General features: G+C 42.7%; 1 protein-coding gene across 2 annotated transcripts in view; it reads right to left on the bottom strand.

The window, feature by feature from the left end:
- The window catches only part of LOC124605356 (proton-coupled amino acid transporter-like protein pathetic), a 431,929-nt gene that overhangs the window by 124,359 nt on the left and 286,610 nt on the right, over nt 1–20,960 (bottom strand). For both annotated transcript variants that reach the window (XM_047136981.1, XM_047136982.1), the window contains exon 2: nt 11,211–11,356. In XM_047136981.1, the coding sequence (XP_046992937.1) occupies nt 11,211–11,356 (146 nt within the window). The remainder of the gene's footprint in view (nt 1–11,210; nt 11,357–20,960) is intronic.

A 20,960-nucleotide genomic window follows, 5' to 3' on the forward strand; every position in this document is an offset into this window, starting at 1 on the left:
AACAGCAATTGCTTGCATAAGTGAAGATTCTGTGATCGAGACCGGTCCGACACACAAACTGACAGAACAAATCGCAACACCAAGAAGAAATTGTGCGACAAAAATGAAAGTTAGTAGGCGTGTTTCTACAACTGAAAGGTGACGTCGATTAAAATTTCGCGGAAAATGCAAATCAGATTAGTTTTAAATACGCGCTGTAATAGTCGTGAGCGTTAGTGGTGAGCTGATTTTAGTCAAGAAATCCTTTAAGCTGACGAAACAGCAACACCACAATGAGTTTCAAGGAGATCGTGTAAGTGGATGTTCCTTTTCTGCTACTGCAGAAGTACTTGGTAGGGATTTAGCCACTGTAGATAACTGCTGGCAGTGGTAGACGTAAGAAGACTGGCCTCAGCACGGCCAGGTGGCATTACCGAGAGGGAAGACCATCGTGTTCAGCGTATGGCTCCGGCGCATTTTGAGCAGCAGTTAGCTCACAGTGACACAACAAACCGTTACAAATCGGTCACTTCAAGGACAGTTCCGAGCCAGACGCCCTGTAGCGTGCATTCCACTGACCCCAAACACCCGCCATTTGTAACTTCAGTGTTGTCAAGCAACAGCTTATTGAAGTGCAGGATGGAGGCCTCATGTGTTTTCTGATGGAAATGGAAATGTCGTGTGGCTAGGGCCTCCCGTCGTGTAGACCGTTCGCCTGGTGCAGGTCTTTCGATTTGACGCCACTTCGGCGACCTGCGCGTCGATGGGGATGAAATGATGATGATTAGGACAACACAACACCCAGTCCCTGAGCGGAGAAAATCTCCGACCCAGCCGGGAATCGAACCCGGGCCCTTAGGATTGACAGTCTGTCACGCTGACCACTCAGCTACCGGGGCGGACGTGTTTTCTGATGAAAGCTGGTTGTGCCTCGTTGCCAGGGATGGAAGGACGCCAGTCGAGCGCATGCAACTAACCTGTCTGCGTGCTAGACACACTGTAGCCACTCCTGGAGCTATGGTCTATGTTGTGTTTATGTGTGACAGCATTAGCACTCTCGTGGTTAAGACCGAGCGAGGTGGCGCAGTGGTTAGCACACTGGACTCGCATTCGGGAGGACGACGGTTCAATCCCGCGTCCGGCCATCCTGATTTAGGTTTTCCGTGATTTCCCTAGATCACTCCAGGCAAATGCCGGGATGGTTCCTTTGAAAGGGCACGGCCGACTTCCTTTCCCATCCTTCCCTAATCCGAGCTTGTGCTCCGTCTCTAATGACCTCGTTGTCGACGGGACGTTAAACACCAATATCCTCCTCCTCCTCCTCTCGTGGTTATCACACGCAGTCTGACTTCAAATTGATACCTCAGTCTGATGATTCGATCTGTTGCCTGCCATTCATGAACAACATTCCAGGGTGTGTTTTCCAACAGGATAACGCTCGTCAACATACCAACGTGCTCTATAGAGCGTCGACATGTTGCCTTGGCCTGCTCGATCACCGGATCTGCCTCCAATACTGCAAATATGGCACTTCATCGGACGACAACTGTAGCATCATTTACAAACGGCATTAACCGTCCCTCTATTGTACGGCCAAATGCAACAGGCATGGAATTCCGTCCCATGAACTGACATCCGGTACCTGGGCAACACAATACATGCACGTTTGCATGCTTGCATTGAACTTTCTGGCAGTTTAAACGATTATTAGTGTACCAGAATTTCACATTTGCACTTGTTTGTCTTGTGGTTACATTAACCTGTGCTCTAGCAGTGTTAATCACTGAAATGTGTTAACTACATAAATATACTCCCAAACTTTCAATATCCTACATTAATCATACAGGCCAATGATGGAAAACGTTTTTGCAGAAAATACGTTATTCTTATTTTTTTTTAGGGTGGGAAATCCAAATATGATACTTAAAAAACTGTATCACCCACCATTTCTAAACATTTTACAGTTAAATTTATTATATTAAGCGATTTCTTAAAGAATTTAACACCTTTTATCCAGTTGAAATCATTTAAAAAGGAAGTGTAATGAATGTAGATGACGTTGGTAGCACTGCTGAAAAACATTTGCTGACAAAAAAAAGGTCGATTCTATTTTTGTGTTAACAGATTGTGTTTTGTTTACTGTCAACCTAACCTCATTTTCCCGTTATCTGTACACGTGCTCAGTACAATGTCTAATCTTGGTTGTAAAAACTCTGCTGACAGCTTTTGTTGTATTTGTGGTGAATTTGTGATTAAAAAAGACCAAAGAAACATTATAGACTTTGTGAAAAAGGTTTAGCTATCATACTTTGGATTTAAACAGATAAATCCTGGGCGCCGCATAAGGTTCGTTAGGTTTCTGGTGAATATCTGAGAAAATGGTCTAAAAAGGAGAAAAATGCTTTTTGATTTTTTTGATTTGCTGTTCCTATCATATGGAGGGAGCCAAGAAATCATTCCGATGATTGCTACGTTTGCAGTGCTGATATTACTGGTCATAATTCGAAAAAAAGAAGGTAATAAGCTACCCCACCCTTCCATCCGCCATCCGACCACTAGGGCATGGTGTAGATCTGCCGGTTCCTGAACCACCAGATGATTTAAATTCTATTCCAATACAAGTATTTTCCGATGTGCAATGTGATTTAGATGAACCTGATGATGATGAATTCCATTGTAATACAGGAAGTTTAGAGCCCAGATTGTTTACTCAGACCGAGCTTAACGATTTGGTTAGGGATCTGGGCTTAACGAAAGAAAAAGTTGAATTGCTTGGCTCTAGATTAAAAGAAAAGAACTTATTGGCAGTTGGAACCAGCATATATATGTACAGAAAGAGCGAACAGCAATTTTCCAAATTTTTTCAACAAGAAGGTGATTTAGTGTGCTGCTCAGACATTCCCAGCCTGATGAATGAGTTTGGTATTGAATACAAAAAGGAAGGCTGGAGGCTGTTTATTGATTCATCCAAAACTACTTTAAAGTCTGTTTTATTACAAAATGGATACATGTATGCATCTATAGCTGATGGACATTCTGTACATATGAAAGAAAGCTATGGAAACCTAGAAATAGTTCTAAATAAAATAGGCTTTTCTGCTCAGTGTTGGATGGTGTGTGGCGATCTAAAAGTAATATGCATGCTCCTTGGTCAGCAAGGTGGCTTTACCAAATTTCCATGTTTCTTGTGTGAACGGACAGTAGGGCTAGGGATCAACACTGGTGCAGAAGGAACTGGCCTGTGAGGGCGTCTGGTGACAAGAACATTTTACGCAAAAACCTTTGTGGAGACATGGCTTAGCCACAGCCTGCGGGATATTTCCAGAATGAGATTTTCACTCTGCAGTGGAGTGTGCTCTGATATGAAACTTCCTGGAAGATTAAAACTGTGTGCCGGACCGAGACTCGAACTCGGGACCTTTGTCTTTCGCGGGCAAGTCCTCTACCAACTGAGCTACCCAAGCACGACTTACGACCCGTCCTCACAGCTTTGTTAGTGTTAGACTACATGATTTTTCGGCCACTACCTGGTCTCTCTGATCAGGATTATGGTGAGGCGATCACATACAAGTACATACAAAATTTTTGTTGTCAGGATGAGATGCTTTTGTTTCAAACTACTACCATTGGGAGTCTAAACTTCGGTGAAGGCTTACAGTAAGTTCCGACAGGCAAAGATCAGAAACTGTCTCCGTTTCTACTGAATCATGGTCAGTAGTAGTATCTGGATGTTCTGGTGAACTGAATTGTGTTCTAGATGATGCTATCGACCAACCAAAAGGTTTCGATTCAAGCTCGTGCTGAGGTCTTGAATAGAGCAGTCTTCCAGAGCCACCAGATTTATTCACAGTGAAATATTAACTTCTGAAGTTTTAAATATACTGAAAATATTGTTGCGTCATTTGATGTGCCTCATTTTTTCTGAGATCACAATTTCATCCAGATTTGCTTTAATACTTGACTGTAAAATCTTATAGATTCTCAAACAGCTGTAAGAAACCGTCTTTCAGCTTGTGTGACATTTGGTTCCTGTCTTGCACACAGTCCATGCGAGCAACAGCGTTACAAATTCCAAGCTTTGGGATTTACCCATTTCAAGCAGAGCTGTTCGTCTTTGTACCTGGACTCGCCCTTAGTCCTAAGCCCACTAGCGTTCAGCCATACCACAATTTCGTCTCACCTCGTACCAATACTGGGCTGCCGAATCGCTCGTGTACATACGCATAACGTCACAATCAGATGCATTACTAAAAAGTATCAAATTCATTTCTTGTAAGTCAGATGCGTTATTACTAATAGTTAGGATAATAATACATGCTAAATACCAGACCTTCTAGCCCTTAAACTGAATATGTCCGGGTCAAATTCTTATATGTACGGTTTTCTGATCCTTGCGCAGGTTTATCAAATATTCAACTTGAGAGGAGTAGTATGACATTTCACATATGTAGACACGGGTCAAAAGGCAGTTAATAAAGTAATCATTCCAATCAGTATTTTGTAGCTTTCTCGAAGTCTTTCTCCGTAGTTGGAAACCGACTCTGCAATAATCTTCCACAATATATTAGAGAATCGAATAACATCTCCAGCTTCAGAAGACATTTAATTGCATATCTGCTAAAGCAACAATAATGATTACCATTGTACCTGTACGCAATCGTTATCCTTGTACATCCTTCTCTCCAACCATATCTTCCTCGTTTTCCAGTATTCTTAGCTGGTGCAGTCTCATTAAATTTCCTTCCCCCAGAAATTGCTGTACCAGGAAACATCTATTTTCTACATATATAAATTCTTTTTACATGGTGACAATTATTGAATTGAATGAAATAACTTCTAAACGGTGCGCATTAGGACGTTCACACTCTACCGTTGGCCGTGGGGCGTGATGGCATATGGTTTGGTTTAGTGACGAAGCCCACTTTCATTTGTAGGGCTTCAATAAGCAAAACTGGAGCATTTGGGGGACTGAGAATCCGCGATCGACAAGTCTCTTCACCCTCAACTAGTCACTGCGTGGTATGCAGTGTCCAGTCACGGAATAATCGGTGCAGTGTACCGAACGGTACATGATGGTTCTGGAAGATGATTTCATCCCCATTATTCAAAGTCACTCTGATTTCAACAGGGTGTGTTTTGTGCAAGACGGAGCTTGACACCGTCGAAGCAGGAGAGTGTTTGGTATCCTGGAGGAGCACTTTGGGGACCGTATTCTGACTCGGGGGTACCTAGAGGCCACTGGCATGGCCCTTGATTGGCCACCACATACTCTGGATCTCAACACATGCGACTCCTCTTGTGGGGCTACATTAAACACAAGGTGCACAGAAATGACCACAAAGCCGTTGCTGAGCTGAAAACAGCCGTTCAGGAGGTCATCGACAGCATCGATGTTCTGACACCTCAGCGGGTCATGAAGAATTGCGCTATTCGTCTGCGCCACATCATCGCCAATGACGGCAGGCATAACGAACATGTGATAACCTAAATCCGAATATCTGTAGTGACGTTTTCATGTTGAATAAAGTGTGTCCACACCGTATTTTGTAACTAATTTACAATTCTTTCGTATAGTACAATAATTGTCACCCTGTATATGTGCCACTATCATAATTGCTATCAGTGTCATTATTATTGTCAATATTATTATTAGCCATACTATCGATATTAGTGGCCTCTTGAACTCTGCTCAGGACACTTCAAACGAGTTGTCTGATTGCTTATGAAGAAATGGCAGACCATTCTTCTCCACGAGCAGAAACCTGAGAAGGTGGGCTCCGTAAGTCACTCCAGAGGAGTTCCGTTGCCTTCATGTCGGGACTCTGGGCAGGCGAGTCCATTTCAGGAATGCTATTGATCACAATCTCCCCCCATGAACCATGGACCTTGCCATTGGTGGGGAGGCTTGCGTGCCTCAGGTATACAGATGGCCGTACCGTAGGTGGAACCACAACGGAGGGGTTGAGAGGCCAGACAAACGTGTGGTTCCTGAAGAGGGGCAGCAGCCTTTTCAATAGTTGCAGGGGCAACAGTCTGGATGATTGACTGATCTGGCCTTGCAACACTAACCAAAACGGCCTTGCTGTGCTGGTACTGCGAACAGCTGAAAGCAAGGGGAAACTACAGCCGTAATTTTTCCCGAGGGCATGCAGCTTCACTGTATGGTTAAATGATGATGGCGTCCTCTTGGATAAAATATTCCGGAGGTAAAACAGTCCCCCATTCTGATCTCCGGGCGGGGACTACTCAAGAGGACGTCATTATCAGGAGAAAGAAAACTGGCGTTCTACGGATCGGAGCGTGCTGTCAGATCCCTTAACCGGGCAGGTAGGTTAGAAAACTTAAAAAGGGAAATGGATAGGTTGAAGTTAGATATAGTGGGAATTACTGAAGTTCGGTGGCAGAAGGATCAAGACTTTTGGTCAGGTGAATACAGGGTTATAAATACAAAATCAAATAGGGGTAATGCAGGAGTAGGTTTAATAATGAATAAAGAAATAGGATTGCGGGTAAGCTACTACGAACAGCATAGCGAACGCATTATTGTGGGCAAGATAGAAACGAAGCCCACGCCTGCTACAGTAGTACAAGTTTATATGCCAACTAGCTCTGCAGATGATGAAGAAATTGATGAAATGTATGATGAGATAAAAGAAATTACTCAGGTAGTGAAAGGAGACCAAAATTTAATAGTCATGGGTGACTGGAATTCGTGAGTAGGAAAAGGGAGAGAAGGAAACATAGTGGGTGAATATGGATTGGGAGAGAGACATGAAAGAGGAAGCCGTCTGGTGGAATTTTGCACAGAGCATAACTTAATCATAGCTAACACTTGGTTCAAGAATCATTAAAGAAGGTTGTATACATGGAAGAATCCTGGAGATACTAGAAGGTATCAGATAGATTATATAATGGTAAGACAGAGATTTAGGAACCAGGTTTTAAATTGTAAGGCATTCCCAGGGGCAGATGTGGACTCTGACCAAAATCTATTGGTAATGAACTGTAGATTAAAACTGAAGAAACTGCAAAAAGGTGGGAATTTAAGGAGATGGGACCTGGATAAACTGACTAAACCAGAGGTTGTACAGAGTTTCAGGGAGAGCATAAGGGAACAATTGACAGGAATGGAGGAAAGAAATACAGTAGAAGAAGAATGGGTAGCTCTGACGGATGAAGTAGTGAAGGCGGCAGAGAATCAAGTAGGTTAAAAGACGAGGGCTAGTAGAAATCCTTGGGTAACAGAAGAAATATTGAACTTAATTGATGAAAGGAGAAAATATAAAAACGCAGTAAATGAAGCAGGCAAAAAGGAATACAAACGTCTCAAAAATGAGATCGACAGGAAGTGCAAAATGGCTAAGCAGGGATGGCTGGAGGACAAATGTAAGGATGTAGAGGCTTATCTGACTAGGGTAAGATAGATACTCCCTACAGGAAAATTAAAGAGACCTTTGGAGAGAAGAGAACCACTTGTATGAATATCAAGAGCTCAGATGAAAACCCAGTTCTAAGCAAAGAAGGGAAAGCGGAAAGGTGGAAGGAGTATATAGAGGATCTATACAAGGGCGATCCACTTGAGGACAATATTATGGAAATGAAAAGGATGTAGATGAAGATGAAATGGGAGATACGATACAGCGTGAAGAGTATGACAGAACACTGAGAGACCTGAGACGAAACAAGGCCCCTGGAGTAGACAACATTCCATTGGAACTACTGACGGCCTTGGGAGAGCCAGTCCTGACAAAACTCTACCATCTGGTGAGCAAGATGTATGAGACAGGCGAAATACCCTCAGACTTCAAGAAGAATATAATAATTCCAACCCCAAAGACAGCAGGTGTTGACAGATGTGAAAATTACCGAACTATCAGTTCAATAAGTCACAACTGCAAAATACTAACACGAATTCTTTACAGACGAATGGAAAAACTGGTAGAAGCCGACCTCGGCGAAGATCAGTTTGGATTCCGCAGAAATGTTGGAACACGTGAGGCAATACTGACCCTACGACTTATCTCAGAAAATAGATTAAGGAAAGTCAAACCTACATTTCTAGCATTTGTAGACTTAGAGAAAGCCTTTGACAATGTTGACTGGAATACTCTCTTTCAAATTCTAAAGGTGGCAGGGGTAAAATACAGGGAGCGAAAGGCTATTTACAATTTGTACAGAAACCAGATGGCAGTTATAAGAGTCGATGGGCATGAAAGGGAAGCAGCGGTTGGGAAGGGAGTGACACATGGTTGGGGCCTCTCCCCGATGTTATTCAATCTGTATATTGAGCAAGTAGTAAAGGAAACAAAAGGAAATAAAAACTTTCAGGTTCGCCGATGACATTGTAATTCTGTCAGAGACAGCAAAGGACTTGGAAGAGCAGTTGAACGGAATGGACAGTGTCTTGAAACGAGGATATAAGATGAACATCAACAAAAGCAAAACGAGGATCATGGAATGTAGTCGAATTAAGTCAGGTGATGCTGAGGGAATTAGATTAGGAAATGAGACACTTAAAGTAGTAATGGAGTTTTGCTTTTTGGGGAGCAAAATAACTAATGATGGTCGAAGTAGAGAGGATAAAATGTAGACTGGCAAGGCAAGGAAAGCGTTTCTGAAGAAGAGAAATTTGTTAACATCGAGTATAGATTTAAGTGCCAGGAAGTTGTTTCTGAAAGTATTTGTATGGAGTGTAGCCATGTATGGAAGTGAAACATGGACGATAAATAGTTTGGACAAGAAGACAATAAAAGCTTTCGAAACGTGGTGCTATAGAAGAATGCTGAAGATTAGATGGGTAGAGCATATAACTAATGAGGAGGTATTGAATAGAATTGGGGAGAAGAGGAGTTCGTGGCACAACTTGACAAGAAGAAGGGACCGGTTGGTAGGACATGTTCTGAGGCATCAAGGAATCACAAATTTAGCATTGGAGGGCAGCGTGGAGGGTAAAAATCGTAGAGGGAGACCAAGAGTTGAATACACTAAGCAGATTCAGAAGGATGTAGGTTGCAATAAGTACTGGGAGATGAAGAAGCTTGCACAGGATAGAGTAGCGTGGAGAGCTGCAACAAACCAGTCTCAGGACTGACGACAACAACAACAACATTGATCACAAACCATTGCCTCGCTGATTCTGCTCTATGAGATGGTGTACAGTCACTTGATACAATGTCATCGTCTTTGAAATTTTCCTCCACTGTATGCAGAACTCAATGCTTTAAAATCTGTTCATATCCTTCTCCATTTTGCGTTTTCATAAGTGCAATAATGGGACCGCCCACTAAATCACAGGAAACACCTCCACACCGTAACACCGCCAGCTCCGAACTTCACTACCGGCGCTAAACATCTACATCTACATCTACATACATATTCCGCAACCCACCATACGGTGCGTGGCGGAGGGTACCTCGTACCGCAACTAGCATCGTCTGTCCTTGTTCCACCCCCAAACAGAACGAGGGAAAAATGACTGCCTATATGCCTCTGTACGAGCCCGAATCTCATCTTATCTTTGTGGTCCTTCCGCGAAATACAAGTTGGCGGCAGTAAAATTGTACTGCAGTCAGCCTCAAATGCTGGTTCTCTAAATTTCCTCAGTAGCGATTCACGAAAAGAACGCTTCCTTTCCTCCAGAGATTCCCACCCGAGTTCCTGAAGCATTTCCGTAACACGCGCGTGATGATCAAACCTACCAGTAACAAATCTAGCTGCCCGCCTCTGAATTGCTTCTATGTCCTCCCTCAATACGACCTGATAGGGATCCCAAACGCTCGAGCAGTACTCAAGAGTAGGTCGTATTAGTGTATTATAAGCGGTCTCCTTTACAGATGAACCACATCTTCCCAAAATTCTGCCAATGAACCGAAGACGACTATCCGCCTTCCCCACAACTGCCAATACATGCTTGTCCCACTTCATGTGGCTCTGCATATGTTCGAGAATCCTGCAACAAACCGATGTTAAGGATATTGGTCTGTAAGTTTGAGGATCCGTCCTTCTACCCTTCTTATAGACAGGCGACACCTGCGCTTTTTCCAGTCGCTCGGGACTTTACGTTGGGCAAGAGATTGGCGATAAATGCAAGCTAAGTAAGGAGCCAATGCAGTAGAGTACTCTCTGTAAAACCGAATTGGAATGATGACAGGTAAAGTTTTCCAGGCTTTCGACAAACCCAAAACCCTTTATTCCCATTGCCACAGAGCACTGTGTGACTCATACCTCCAAATCACTCGTTTACAGTCTCCAATGTGCAATGCTGTCGCTCCCACACCAATTCAAGCATCGCTTCGCACTGACTACAGATATTTGTCGCTTACGAGGAGCTCATCGACCATTGTACTCCATTCACTCTACAGCCCAGACCCACAGTCACTGTGCAAGCTCGCTACTGAGAGCGCTCTAGAGCTCAAGAGTAACTGTGTCCACAGATTTTATGCGAGTTTTTTACAACTGCCCTGCACAATGCTACTCATTCGCTCTCTGTCAGTATATGAGGCCTGCCTGGCCATATTTCAGAACAAAAACAGCCCCGAATACGAAATTATTTAGTGTCAATGACGCGTTTCACCCTTTTGCGGCATCATCGGATTGTGTAAATGTAGCTGGATACCTGACCCATCAGTCATAAAACCACATATAATGTGAAATAGGCACCAAGGTAATCGGATATTGGTCTCTATTTTGTGTCATATATCCAGCTACTTTTACACAATCTCATGACGCCGTAAAAGGGTGAAACGCGTCATTGACATTAAATAATTTCTCATCCGAGTTTGTTTTTGTTCTTAAACACTTTTAAACCGGTGAAGCCTGCCATGGTGGAATGGGAAAATTTTTGCTCCGTCTTGATTTAGCTTTCCTTGTTATTTCAGGTTTCCACTTCACAAGGACATCGCCAACAATGGGCTTTGGCAGCTGTAGAAGGGTTGATAAGTCCCTGATGGAAATGTTCGTTGTTGAGGTTATAGCCAATGTCTAGACCACGTTCTAAGTCACTAACCTCTCCTGATCGACCAATTATGCTGTTACTACTTCGCTATTGCCAGCAGAGCATTCGCCGTCTCCTTTTAAACTCCACGGTACGCCTCTCTTTACATATAATAGTCAGTTCCACATCACATATGGTTATCTGGATACTTTTGAACAGATTGTAATGCTGCTACAAAAGCTTGGCATTAACCAAACAACCAAGAGATAATGTAGCTGGCTAGGCACGTGGTACTCACGTGGAGGCCACGTGCTGGTCAGCTGGCACTATGGCGGCAGGGGTGGCCGGAGGCGGCCGCTCCTTGAGTTCCAGCTCCAGTTCCAGGCCGCGCTTCTCCACAGCCATGTCCTCGTCTGGGCAGCAGTCCTCCAGTAGCGTGTAGTACTGGAACACAACAATGGCACAAGTGCATATTTAACTACTGTACCAAGCGTTTCTCAGGAAGAATATTGAGGCTGTGTGAACAGGATGAGACATTGCGATGGTTTCAGCAGTAGCGTGTTAAATATGTTATGAATCTTTTTTCATTTACTTTCAAGTACAGTTAAATTTCGACATGCGTTATAAACGTCTTTCATTACGATATGTACAGTGTGACCTAAAAGTCCATTAACATTTGAAATTCGATATTTAATGGAATAAAGTAGCTACAGAAGTGAAAACTGTCACACGTGCTTGAAATGAGCTAGGCTTTTATTGAAATAAAAAAAGTGCGCAAAATGACCAAAAGATGGGACTTCGTGCAAAAGGAATAATTAGCATAATAACTGATTTTTTGCATAGTACATGTTCTTCATAACAAATGCTCAACATATTGGCCATCGTTCATCAAAAATACCTACAATGTGAACAGCACTGTACATCATATAAATGGGATGGCGAGAAACTGTCGCTGGATTTTGTCTTTAGGCACCCTTAATGGGGTCTGACGATTGCGACAGACTTGCGGCTTCAGGTGACCCCACAACCAACGTCGTTTCTATGAAACACAACTAGCTCTTTATTCACATGAAGTGTTGAGTGCTATTAACAAGGGATTTCAGATGGATTCCGTATTCCTGGATTTCCGGAAAGCTTTTGACACTGTACCACACAAGCGGCTTATAGTGAAATTGCGTGCTTATGGAGTATGCTATGTGATTGGATTTGTGATTTTCTGTCAGAGAGGTCACAGTTCTTAGTAACTGACGGAAAGTCATCGAGTAAAACAGAAGTGATTTCTGGCGTTTCCCAAGGTAGTGTTATAGGCCCTTTGCTGTTCGTTACCTACATAAACGATATGGGAGACAATCTGAGCATCCGTCTTCGGTTGTTTGCAGATGACGCTGTCGTTTATAGACTAATAATGTCATCAGAAGATCAAAACAAACTGCAAAACGATTTAGAAAAGATATCTGAATGTTGCGAAAAGTAGCAGCTGACCTTAAATAACGAAAAGTGTGAGGTCATCCACATGAGTGTTGGAAGGAACTCGTTAAACTTCGGTTACACGATAAATCAGTCTAATCTAAAAGCCGTAAATTCAACTAAATAGCTAGGTATTACAATTTCGAAGAATTTAAATTGGATGGGACACAGAAAATGTTGTGGGGAAGGCTAACCAAAGGCTGAGTTTTATTGCCAGGACACTTAGACAATGTGACAGACCTACTAAGGAGACTGTCTACACTACACTTGTCAGTCCTCTTTTAGAATATTGCTGCGCGTTGTGGGATCCTTACCAGATAGGGCTGACGGAGTACATCGAAAAAGTTCAAAGAACGGCAGCACGTTTTGCATTATCGCGAAATATGGGAGAGAGTGTCACAGAAATGATACAGGATTTGGGATGGACATCATTAAAAGAAAGGCGTTTTTCGTTGCGACAGAATCTTTACATGAAATTCCAATCACCAACTTTCTCCTCCGAATGCGAATATATTTTGTTGACAACGACCTACATAGGGAGGGACGATCACCACGATAAAATAAGAGAAATTAGAGCTCGTATAGAATGATATAGGTGCTCATTGTTTCCGCTCGCTATACGAGATTGGAGTAATAGAGAGTTGTGAAGGAGGTTCGATGAACCCTCTGACAGGCACTTAAATGTGATTTGCAGAGTATCCATGTAGATGCAGATGTAGATGAACAACCACACAATAAGGTCTGGGAACGCGGGAAGCCAGACGCCAAGCATGACGGATGTGGCTGCTAGCACTCGATACTCACCAAACGACGTGGGCAAGAAACCTTTCACACGCGAAGCAGTACGGGGTGGAGCGCCACATTGCATAAAAGTCTTACCCTCCAGCAGGTGTTTATCAGCCGGGCTATGTATGATGCGACTGTGTAACATATCGCATCCGTCACACTGACCGTTTGAAAAGCAGCATCCCGCATTTCTTCAAAGAAAAATGGTCCGATCGCGACTTTGTGGTAAATACACTCCCCAGAGTGACTTTCTCGTCATGCAATAGATTTTCCACGACGGTTATAGGATTTTCGGCAGCCAAAATTCTGCTGTTGTTGGTTTAGTCATGCGGTAATGTTGAACATATATCTTACTAGAATAAATAAAACTAAATACCTTAGAGGTATTTACTTTCAAAGATCAGAAAAATGCAAAAAAGTTTGAGGGTTTGAGAATATATTTGACTTTCCCCGAAATCGCGCCGCTTTTTATCGAACCGACGCACTAAGTTCATTGATACTGATTAGCTCTGTCTGTAAAACAGATGACCTCCATCCTGAGTGATAAATTGAACTCAACACATTGACCATGATTGTTTCACTGTCTACCGAGCTATGGTGCGTATACCACCGATTACAGGGCTCGGAGATTTGGTACTGCAGCGTCGATCTGCCCAGTGCCATTCGTTGCCATGCAGAAAATGTATGCTGCGTACTTATAAATTCTGTCTACACAGTGTACATAATATACTGTCCGAAAACTACTTGAACGGAAACTACTTCAGCAGAAGGTTGAAATTAATAGTGCAGTTGGTGTGCGAAAATCAGCAGAGTCCCCTAACTCTGGAAGTATCAAGAGTTGTGTCCCACAGGGTTCAGTCCTGGGTCCCTTATTGTTCTTAATATATCTTAATGATTTTCCGCTCTGTACTCATGAAGATGCAAACCTAGTTCTATTCACAGCTGATACAAGTATAGTACTCACAGCCAACTAACAATAATTAGCTGAGGCAATTGTAAAAAACATCTTTTAGAATATTATTAATTGGTTTCCTGCAAATGGACTCTCATTAAGTTTCGAGAAAACACAGTATATACAGTTCTGTACAGTAAACGGCACAACACCATTGATAAATATAGACTTTGAACCGAAGTCTGTAGCCAAGGCAGAAGATTCAAAATTTCTGGGTGTGTGCATTGATGAGAAATTGAGTTGGAAGAAACACATTAATGATCTGCTGAAACGTTTAGGTTCAGTTACATATGCTATTAGGGTTATTGCTAATTTTGGTGATAAACACATCAGTAAATTAGACTACAATGCCGATTTTCATTCACTTCTTTCACATGGCATCATATTTTGGGGTAATTCATCATTAAGAGAAAAGTATTCATTACATAAAAACATATATATATATATATATATATATATATATATATATATATATATATATAGATCTATACATATAACCAGCATTTAAAATCAAATTAAAAGAATTTCTGAGGGACAACTCCTTCTAGTCAATACATGAATTTTAGATATGAAGTAGCAATTGTAACAGAAAAAGGATTATATCATGTAAAGAAAACTTGTGCTAAAACGAGGCGTCCCACATCATTACGAAATGTCATATTCGCGATCTATGGAACAAGTATTAATGTAATGTAATGTACGACCAGAGGACAAGTCGAGATTTCTGTTTTCTCAAAAGCCAGGAACAGAAACCCAACTCAAGTATTCGTTCTCCACAGAGAAGCAAAGAATCGTCACTTTGTTTACAGAGAAACGAATTAACTCACTCCTAGTGGCGATATCGTCACTTTGCAAATTTTGACAGTAAGACCCTTCACAGATACTATTGTCAGTGAAATCTCTAAGTCGCTGCCCGCACGATGTGCCCTTTTCGATACCTGTAGGAGAGCCCTGGTTACACTCCTTACGCCTTTTTCCAGCAAGACATGCGGCGGCCTCGTGTGCGCTCTTTGCAACAAGTACCCGTGCACGTTACAAAAGCAGAGCCTCTTACTACACGGGTCATGAAGCTGGCAGCCAACTGCCTGCGGCTCATGCTCCGTGTATAACACTGTTCTAGGACGTTCTAAGACTACTCCAACTCTCTGTTTCTTGACGCGAAACGTAGCTCGCTGTGTCTCGTGAGAAGATCTGCAACAGGTCAACTGCCGTTCTGACCCCACTGCATTCCTTACCAACAGGATGCCTCCGTCTCTTGCAAGATGCTATCGCTCTCCACGTCCAGCTTACAGCGCCTGGCTGTTTTCGCCGATTTTGTAGCGGAAGGAGCGCGTCTAGCATCAGTTCATCACCCTCGCCATAGAGAGATCGCCCTCAGCGTTATAAAGCCACTGCCTGCTCTCTGTTCCCGTTAGAGCAATAACGCATCCCTCTCGGTCGCACATGGCATATCTTCTATTCTAAACTCCCATTTTCCTATCATTGCTTTCACAGGAACGCTGTCTGCCATCAGCTCAAATTGCAGAAGAAAAGTTAGAACGTGGTGCTATCCAGTATTAACTGAAGAAATGATCAATTATCTGGTCACCCATTGTCAACTACAATTTCATATCGAATAAAATATGCAAACCAAATGGTATAATATTACATGTATGGAGACAACATATTGCTGCCTTATGTGGTTTTCAGTCCGATGACTCTTTTGATGTAGCTTACTCGCCATGCTCGTCTGTATTGCGCAACCTCTTCACCTCTACACAGCTACTACAACTTACACCAATCTGAACCTGCTTACATTAATTCACGCCATTGTCTCCCGCAACAATGTTTACCGGCCACACTCCGCCGCCCTCATTACCACATTAACAGTTTCTTCATGTCTCAGGATGTGCCGCATCAACAGACATATTCTTTCACTCGTTTTTGTGTCATAAAGCTCTTTCTTCGATTCGATTCAGTAAATCTTTCTTAGTTATACAGTATCCCGAACTAATCTTCATAACTCTTATGTTGCTCTGCATACCCAAAGATCCCTTTCTCTTCTTCTCTTACTTTACTCTTTACTGCCCACTCTTGTTTTCCATATAACGCTAAACTGCAGATAAATACTTTTCTGAAATGTGTTATTGTGTCGTTTCATAGCTTTGGTTACCGACAATAACTTGACACCTAGACTATGAGTTTAATTTGTACACTACAGCACTGAAGATGATCACTATGTGATTGAAAATCGATTTTGCTGTCAATAAACCATCAAAATTACCGCCAACGCTGACCTTCCTTCTAATTTTCAGAAACGACTTTCTAAGACCTAAATTAATATTCGATATTAACAAGTTTTTCTTTTCCTCGTATCGTTTTCTTGCTGTTGCACGTCTACATTTTATAGAGTCTGCTCTGGGATCTGTGTTTTGTTAAATAAATATGAAGTTTAACGTTCAGTCTTCGTCAACCATTTTAGGACTTGATCTGACAGTCACAATAATAAATACACTGAGCAACGTGTTTAATTGTATTTGGCGTCACATGGCGTACGTTCCTGAGGCCTTTTCTCCTGAGAGCTGGATACTGGTTTGTGGCTCTTTTACGTTGCTACTAGTGTGTCGGATTACACACGTTTCATATTGTTGACGTCCTATTCGAAGGTTCTTTCCGATGCCACGAAAAAAGGTGGTGTAATAATTCGGCTTTTAAAAACTACTTGCGTACGCCAGGAAATGTTTTTAGATTGTCCACTATTGATTAGCGACTACCGCTCCTCGATACACACTGTCTGACCAAAAAAGTGAGGACCCAGGAGGGGAGAAGTAGACGAAATGATAGTTCACGGGCTGAGATAGTATGTAGTGCTACTGCAGTGGTCACAAAATTAAAGCAAAGTTATAAAGAACTCGAAAGGATGACCCCACCTGTCAGAATGACGTCACAGCCCCACTGGCTTGGGTGCGCGCACTGATTCGGTTGGTACGATTTATGTAAAGCCATTGTATCATCTAATGAGGCAAGCTGGGCCACACCTGTACGTAGGGACACGTACTAAGTGTGTACGATCGTTGTCCTGTTGAAAAATGGCACCAAAATACTCTCACAAGAGAGAGTACACATAAGGTTGAAGGGTGTGATTTTCGCACACCAACTGCACGTGTCGACGTGCCATCAGATTTCCCACGATACTAACGTGGCCTGCAGTCACACCGTATGGCTCCCCACACCGCCTCGCCTCTGCACAATGTTGGAAGAGGATTTCCCCTCCGTGGCGTGGTGATACTGCAACCAGTATGCAGAATAAGGAGAAGAAAACAGTCTTGGTTGCGATGTTGAAATTACCAGTTATTCATTCACCATGAGGAGTGTTTCACCTGATACGAGGCCTCTTCAGATTCGTCGGTAAATGTTGATAATCAAGTTATGGATATCAATGATAAAACATCCACAAAAATAAATTGCCCCTGTCATGCGCAAGAATAATAATCGTGGCAAATATATGCTCCAGTTATACTCCCTGTACAGGGCTGGTCTTTCGTTGTATTCACGGGACCACATTGAACGTTCCGGCAAGGTTATCGGATGTTATGTTTTTAATATATGACGGGAGCGTAATACTTGCCTCTACTTTCCTTCTTGCACATCACAAGGGTAATTTATTTTTGCGGGCGTTTTATCGTCGGTATCCATAACATGCTTATCAACGTAAATGTTAACGTAGGCTTCCGCGGCCGTTGTCACAGTCAATAAAATTCTTCTGGGTTTGAGGCCGCATTGACATCTGTAAAATTTCGACGTTTCGGCGACTGTTGCAAGGCGCCATCCTCGGGGTGTGTTGCTAAATGCTGTTGCTGTTGCTGCTGCTGCTAACAGCAGTAAGCAACACACCCTGAGGAAGGCGCCTTGCAACAGTCGCCAAAACGTCGGATTTTACAGATGACAATGCGGCCTCAAGCCCAGATTAATTTTATTGATTGCTTATCAACATTTATCGAGCAATTTGAAGATGCCACGAATTAGACAAAATGCGAGTCATTGGTGTATAAATAAACGGTAACTTCAACATCGGAATCAAGACTTTTTTCTTCTCCTCAATATTAGGAGAACTTCTTATCAGGTGGCCGTCGTGTTCGCTTACGGTGGTATGGCAGACCCGAGATTCGTCGCTGAACACATTGTGGCGCCACTCATCTCCACGCTTCCCGGTCACGACACCACGCCACGCGCAGCCGTCTATGTTGAGGTGTTAACGGCAGCCCACGCATGGGACGCTAATTCCATAGTGCAGCTGCTATTAGTCTCCGACCAACGGTGCTGCCTGACCCAGAACGGTGCAGAGAGTCCATTGCTTGTCCTCGGACGAGAGGCTCACCTGTTGAAAGGGTCACGATGTGAATAGTGCACAATACAGCGATTCTCCCTCGCGGTTGTCAGACGTGGTCTACAGCTACCTTGACGACAAGTGTGCCAGCCTTCTCAAGTCTCCATCCAGTCCAATGTCGGACCACTGCCACACCCGAGAAACCTGGACATTGCACGATTCAGCCAGCTGCCGAACTGGCCACTCACAATGAGTCCCCTTGCAAACACTGTCATGTGCCAACATTGCTAACTCACCGACTACGCGGCGTATCCTTCACAGTCATCACTAGAGATATCACGCTGTTCCAGTAATTAAACGAGAAACACTGACAACATCAGCGCACTGTGGTGTCCTTTCTACCTTTCAGAGAGAACTGCTGCTCTGATCATTTAAATACTCGCCAGTGTGTAACACTTACATCGATTAGGAGTAGGTTTATTTTAAGTAACTATGTATCTGCAATCTATGAAGTGTGCATTCTGTGTTGTTTGAATTCCTTGATGTACGGCAAGAAAATTAGAGCAATGTATATATGAAAAAAAAGCACTGTCGCCCGGCCACGAGTGGCCAATCAGGACCATCCGGCCGCCGTGTCATCCTCAGTGGAGGATGCGGATAAGAGGGGCGCGGGGTCAGCACACCGAAGCCGCTACTATTTGGTCGAGTAGCTCCTCAGTTGGCATCACGAGGCTGAGTGCACCCTGAAAAATGGCAACAGTGCATCGCGGCCTGGATGGTCACCCATCCAAGTGCCGACCACGCCTGACAGCGATAACTTCGGTGATCTCACGGGAACCGGTGTAGCCACTGCGGCAAGGCCGTTGCCGTATATGAAAAAAGCAAAACAAAATGTTGAAGTTTAGATAAATATAATATGAATATGTGTGTGTGTGAATTCCTAAGGGACCAAACTACTTAGGTCATCAGTCCCTAGACTTACAGACTACTTAAACCAACTTATGCTAAGAACAATACAAACACCCGAGGGAGCTCACGAACCTCCGGCGGGAGGGGTCGCGCAGTCCGTGGCATGACACGTCAAACCTCGTAGCCACTTTGCACGGCATATGAATATGTGCATGACAGAAGTATGTTTGTTAAAAGCGGGTTAGTGGTTAGGGCACTTGTATTTGTAATATGTAAACGCTGTAGGGAAGTCCCCCGCAACGAAAGTGGCTCTGGCACGATGTAAAAGGTGGGTTTGGCTGTCGGGGTGAGAGGCTCATTTGTGTGAACGGCACGCAGTGAGTGACTAGCCTTAGCAGGGTACACCTCGACGGTGCTAAGAGAGGTAATGGGAAGCTGCATTAGAAGGGATTTGCCTCGGATGTGGATCTGGCTATTATTTGGTATTCACGGAATGATGGAATGGCTCTAATATGTCGAAAATCCGACGCCAAGAAGCGATTTTATAGAGCATTCGTACATCAAGAGCCGTGAGTACAGTTAGCCGCCATTTCACCTGCCACTAAACTTCGCCTCTGCTTCACAGACTTCATTCATTCAGTTACGTAATGTATATTGGCATGGACCAGTTAATTTGTGTGTTGTTTCAGTAATAATAACATAAAACATCAATTCGTGTTTTGAACCACAAGTTCAATCCTGATCACCCAAGTGCTACTAAAACCGAGTATCCTGATTTAAATGACCAATTCTGGCATTCATGTGTTTGAAAGTGTAAAGTAAATGAAGTAGCAAAAGTTAAATTAAAATTTGGATGTTTTGTTTATGGACTACTCCAAGTGAAATTGTTAAGGTAGGAAGTTTAAGTACAAAAATTTAAAGATCAATCAATAGGAAAGTAAAACCTTAATTATTTAAAAGCTAAAACCATAAAAGTGAAGTTGGATAGGCTTTTGCTAAAATATCCTTTCTTTATTATAAAATACAGTTTCGTAGGAATACAGTGCAAGATTGTGTAAATATTATTGCCAAGAATACCTGCTTCACAGGTGATTAAAGTACAAGTACATATAAATCTTTAATGAATCGATTTGCAGTAGTACCGTTAGAAGTGACGTTATGCACATTTTAAAACATAGCGTAGTTTTAATATCCATGATGAATGGTTTCTTTTGAAGTTAATTAAGCCCAGTGTTGTATTTTATTACCTTGCAAAGTAATTTATGTGAATGATTAGCTTTTAGAGATAGTTTTTACTTTTGCAATAATCAAAGAACCTTGCCTAGTGAAACTATACCAGTTTATGTGCCCCCATCATATGGTCCTGCTATTAAAACAAATGCACTATTACTGTTACTAAGGAAAACTGTTATACACGTAGGAGCTTAAAAAGTGTATTTAAGATGTTCTTCATCTTTATTCGTGTTATTTAAGTCAGTCAAGATAGAAGCCCCTCATGTCCAAAATTAGTTCTGTTCTGCACTTCACGTAGTGATGTTGCAGTATTTTGGTTAAGTAATGCTATTGATTGTGGCCGTCATTAGTATGATCTCGGTGCAATTTTGCTCCCCATAATTTACTGGTGTTTT

Source organism: Schistocerca americana, chromosome 3, assembly GCF_021461395.2.
Source record: "Schistocerca americana isolate TAMUIC-IGC-003095 chromosome 3, iqSchAmer2.1, whole genome shotgun sequence".
In the NCBI taxonomy this organism is placed as follows: domain Eukaryota; kingdom Metazoa; phylum Arthropoda; class Insecta; order Orthoptera; family Acrididae; genus Schistocerca; species Schistocerca americana.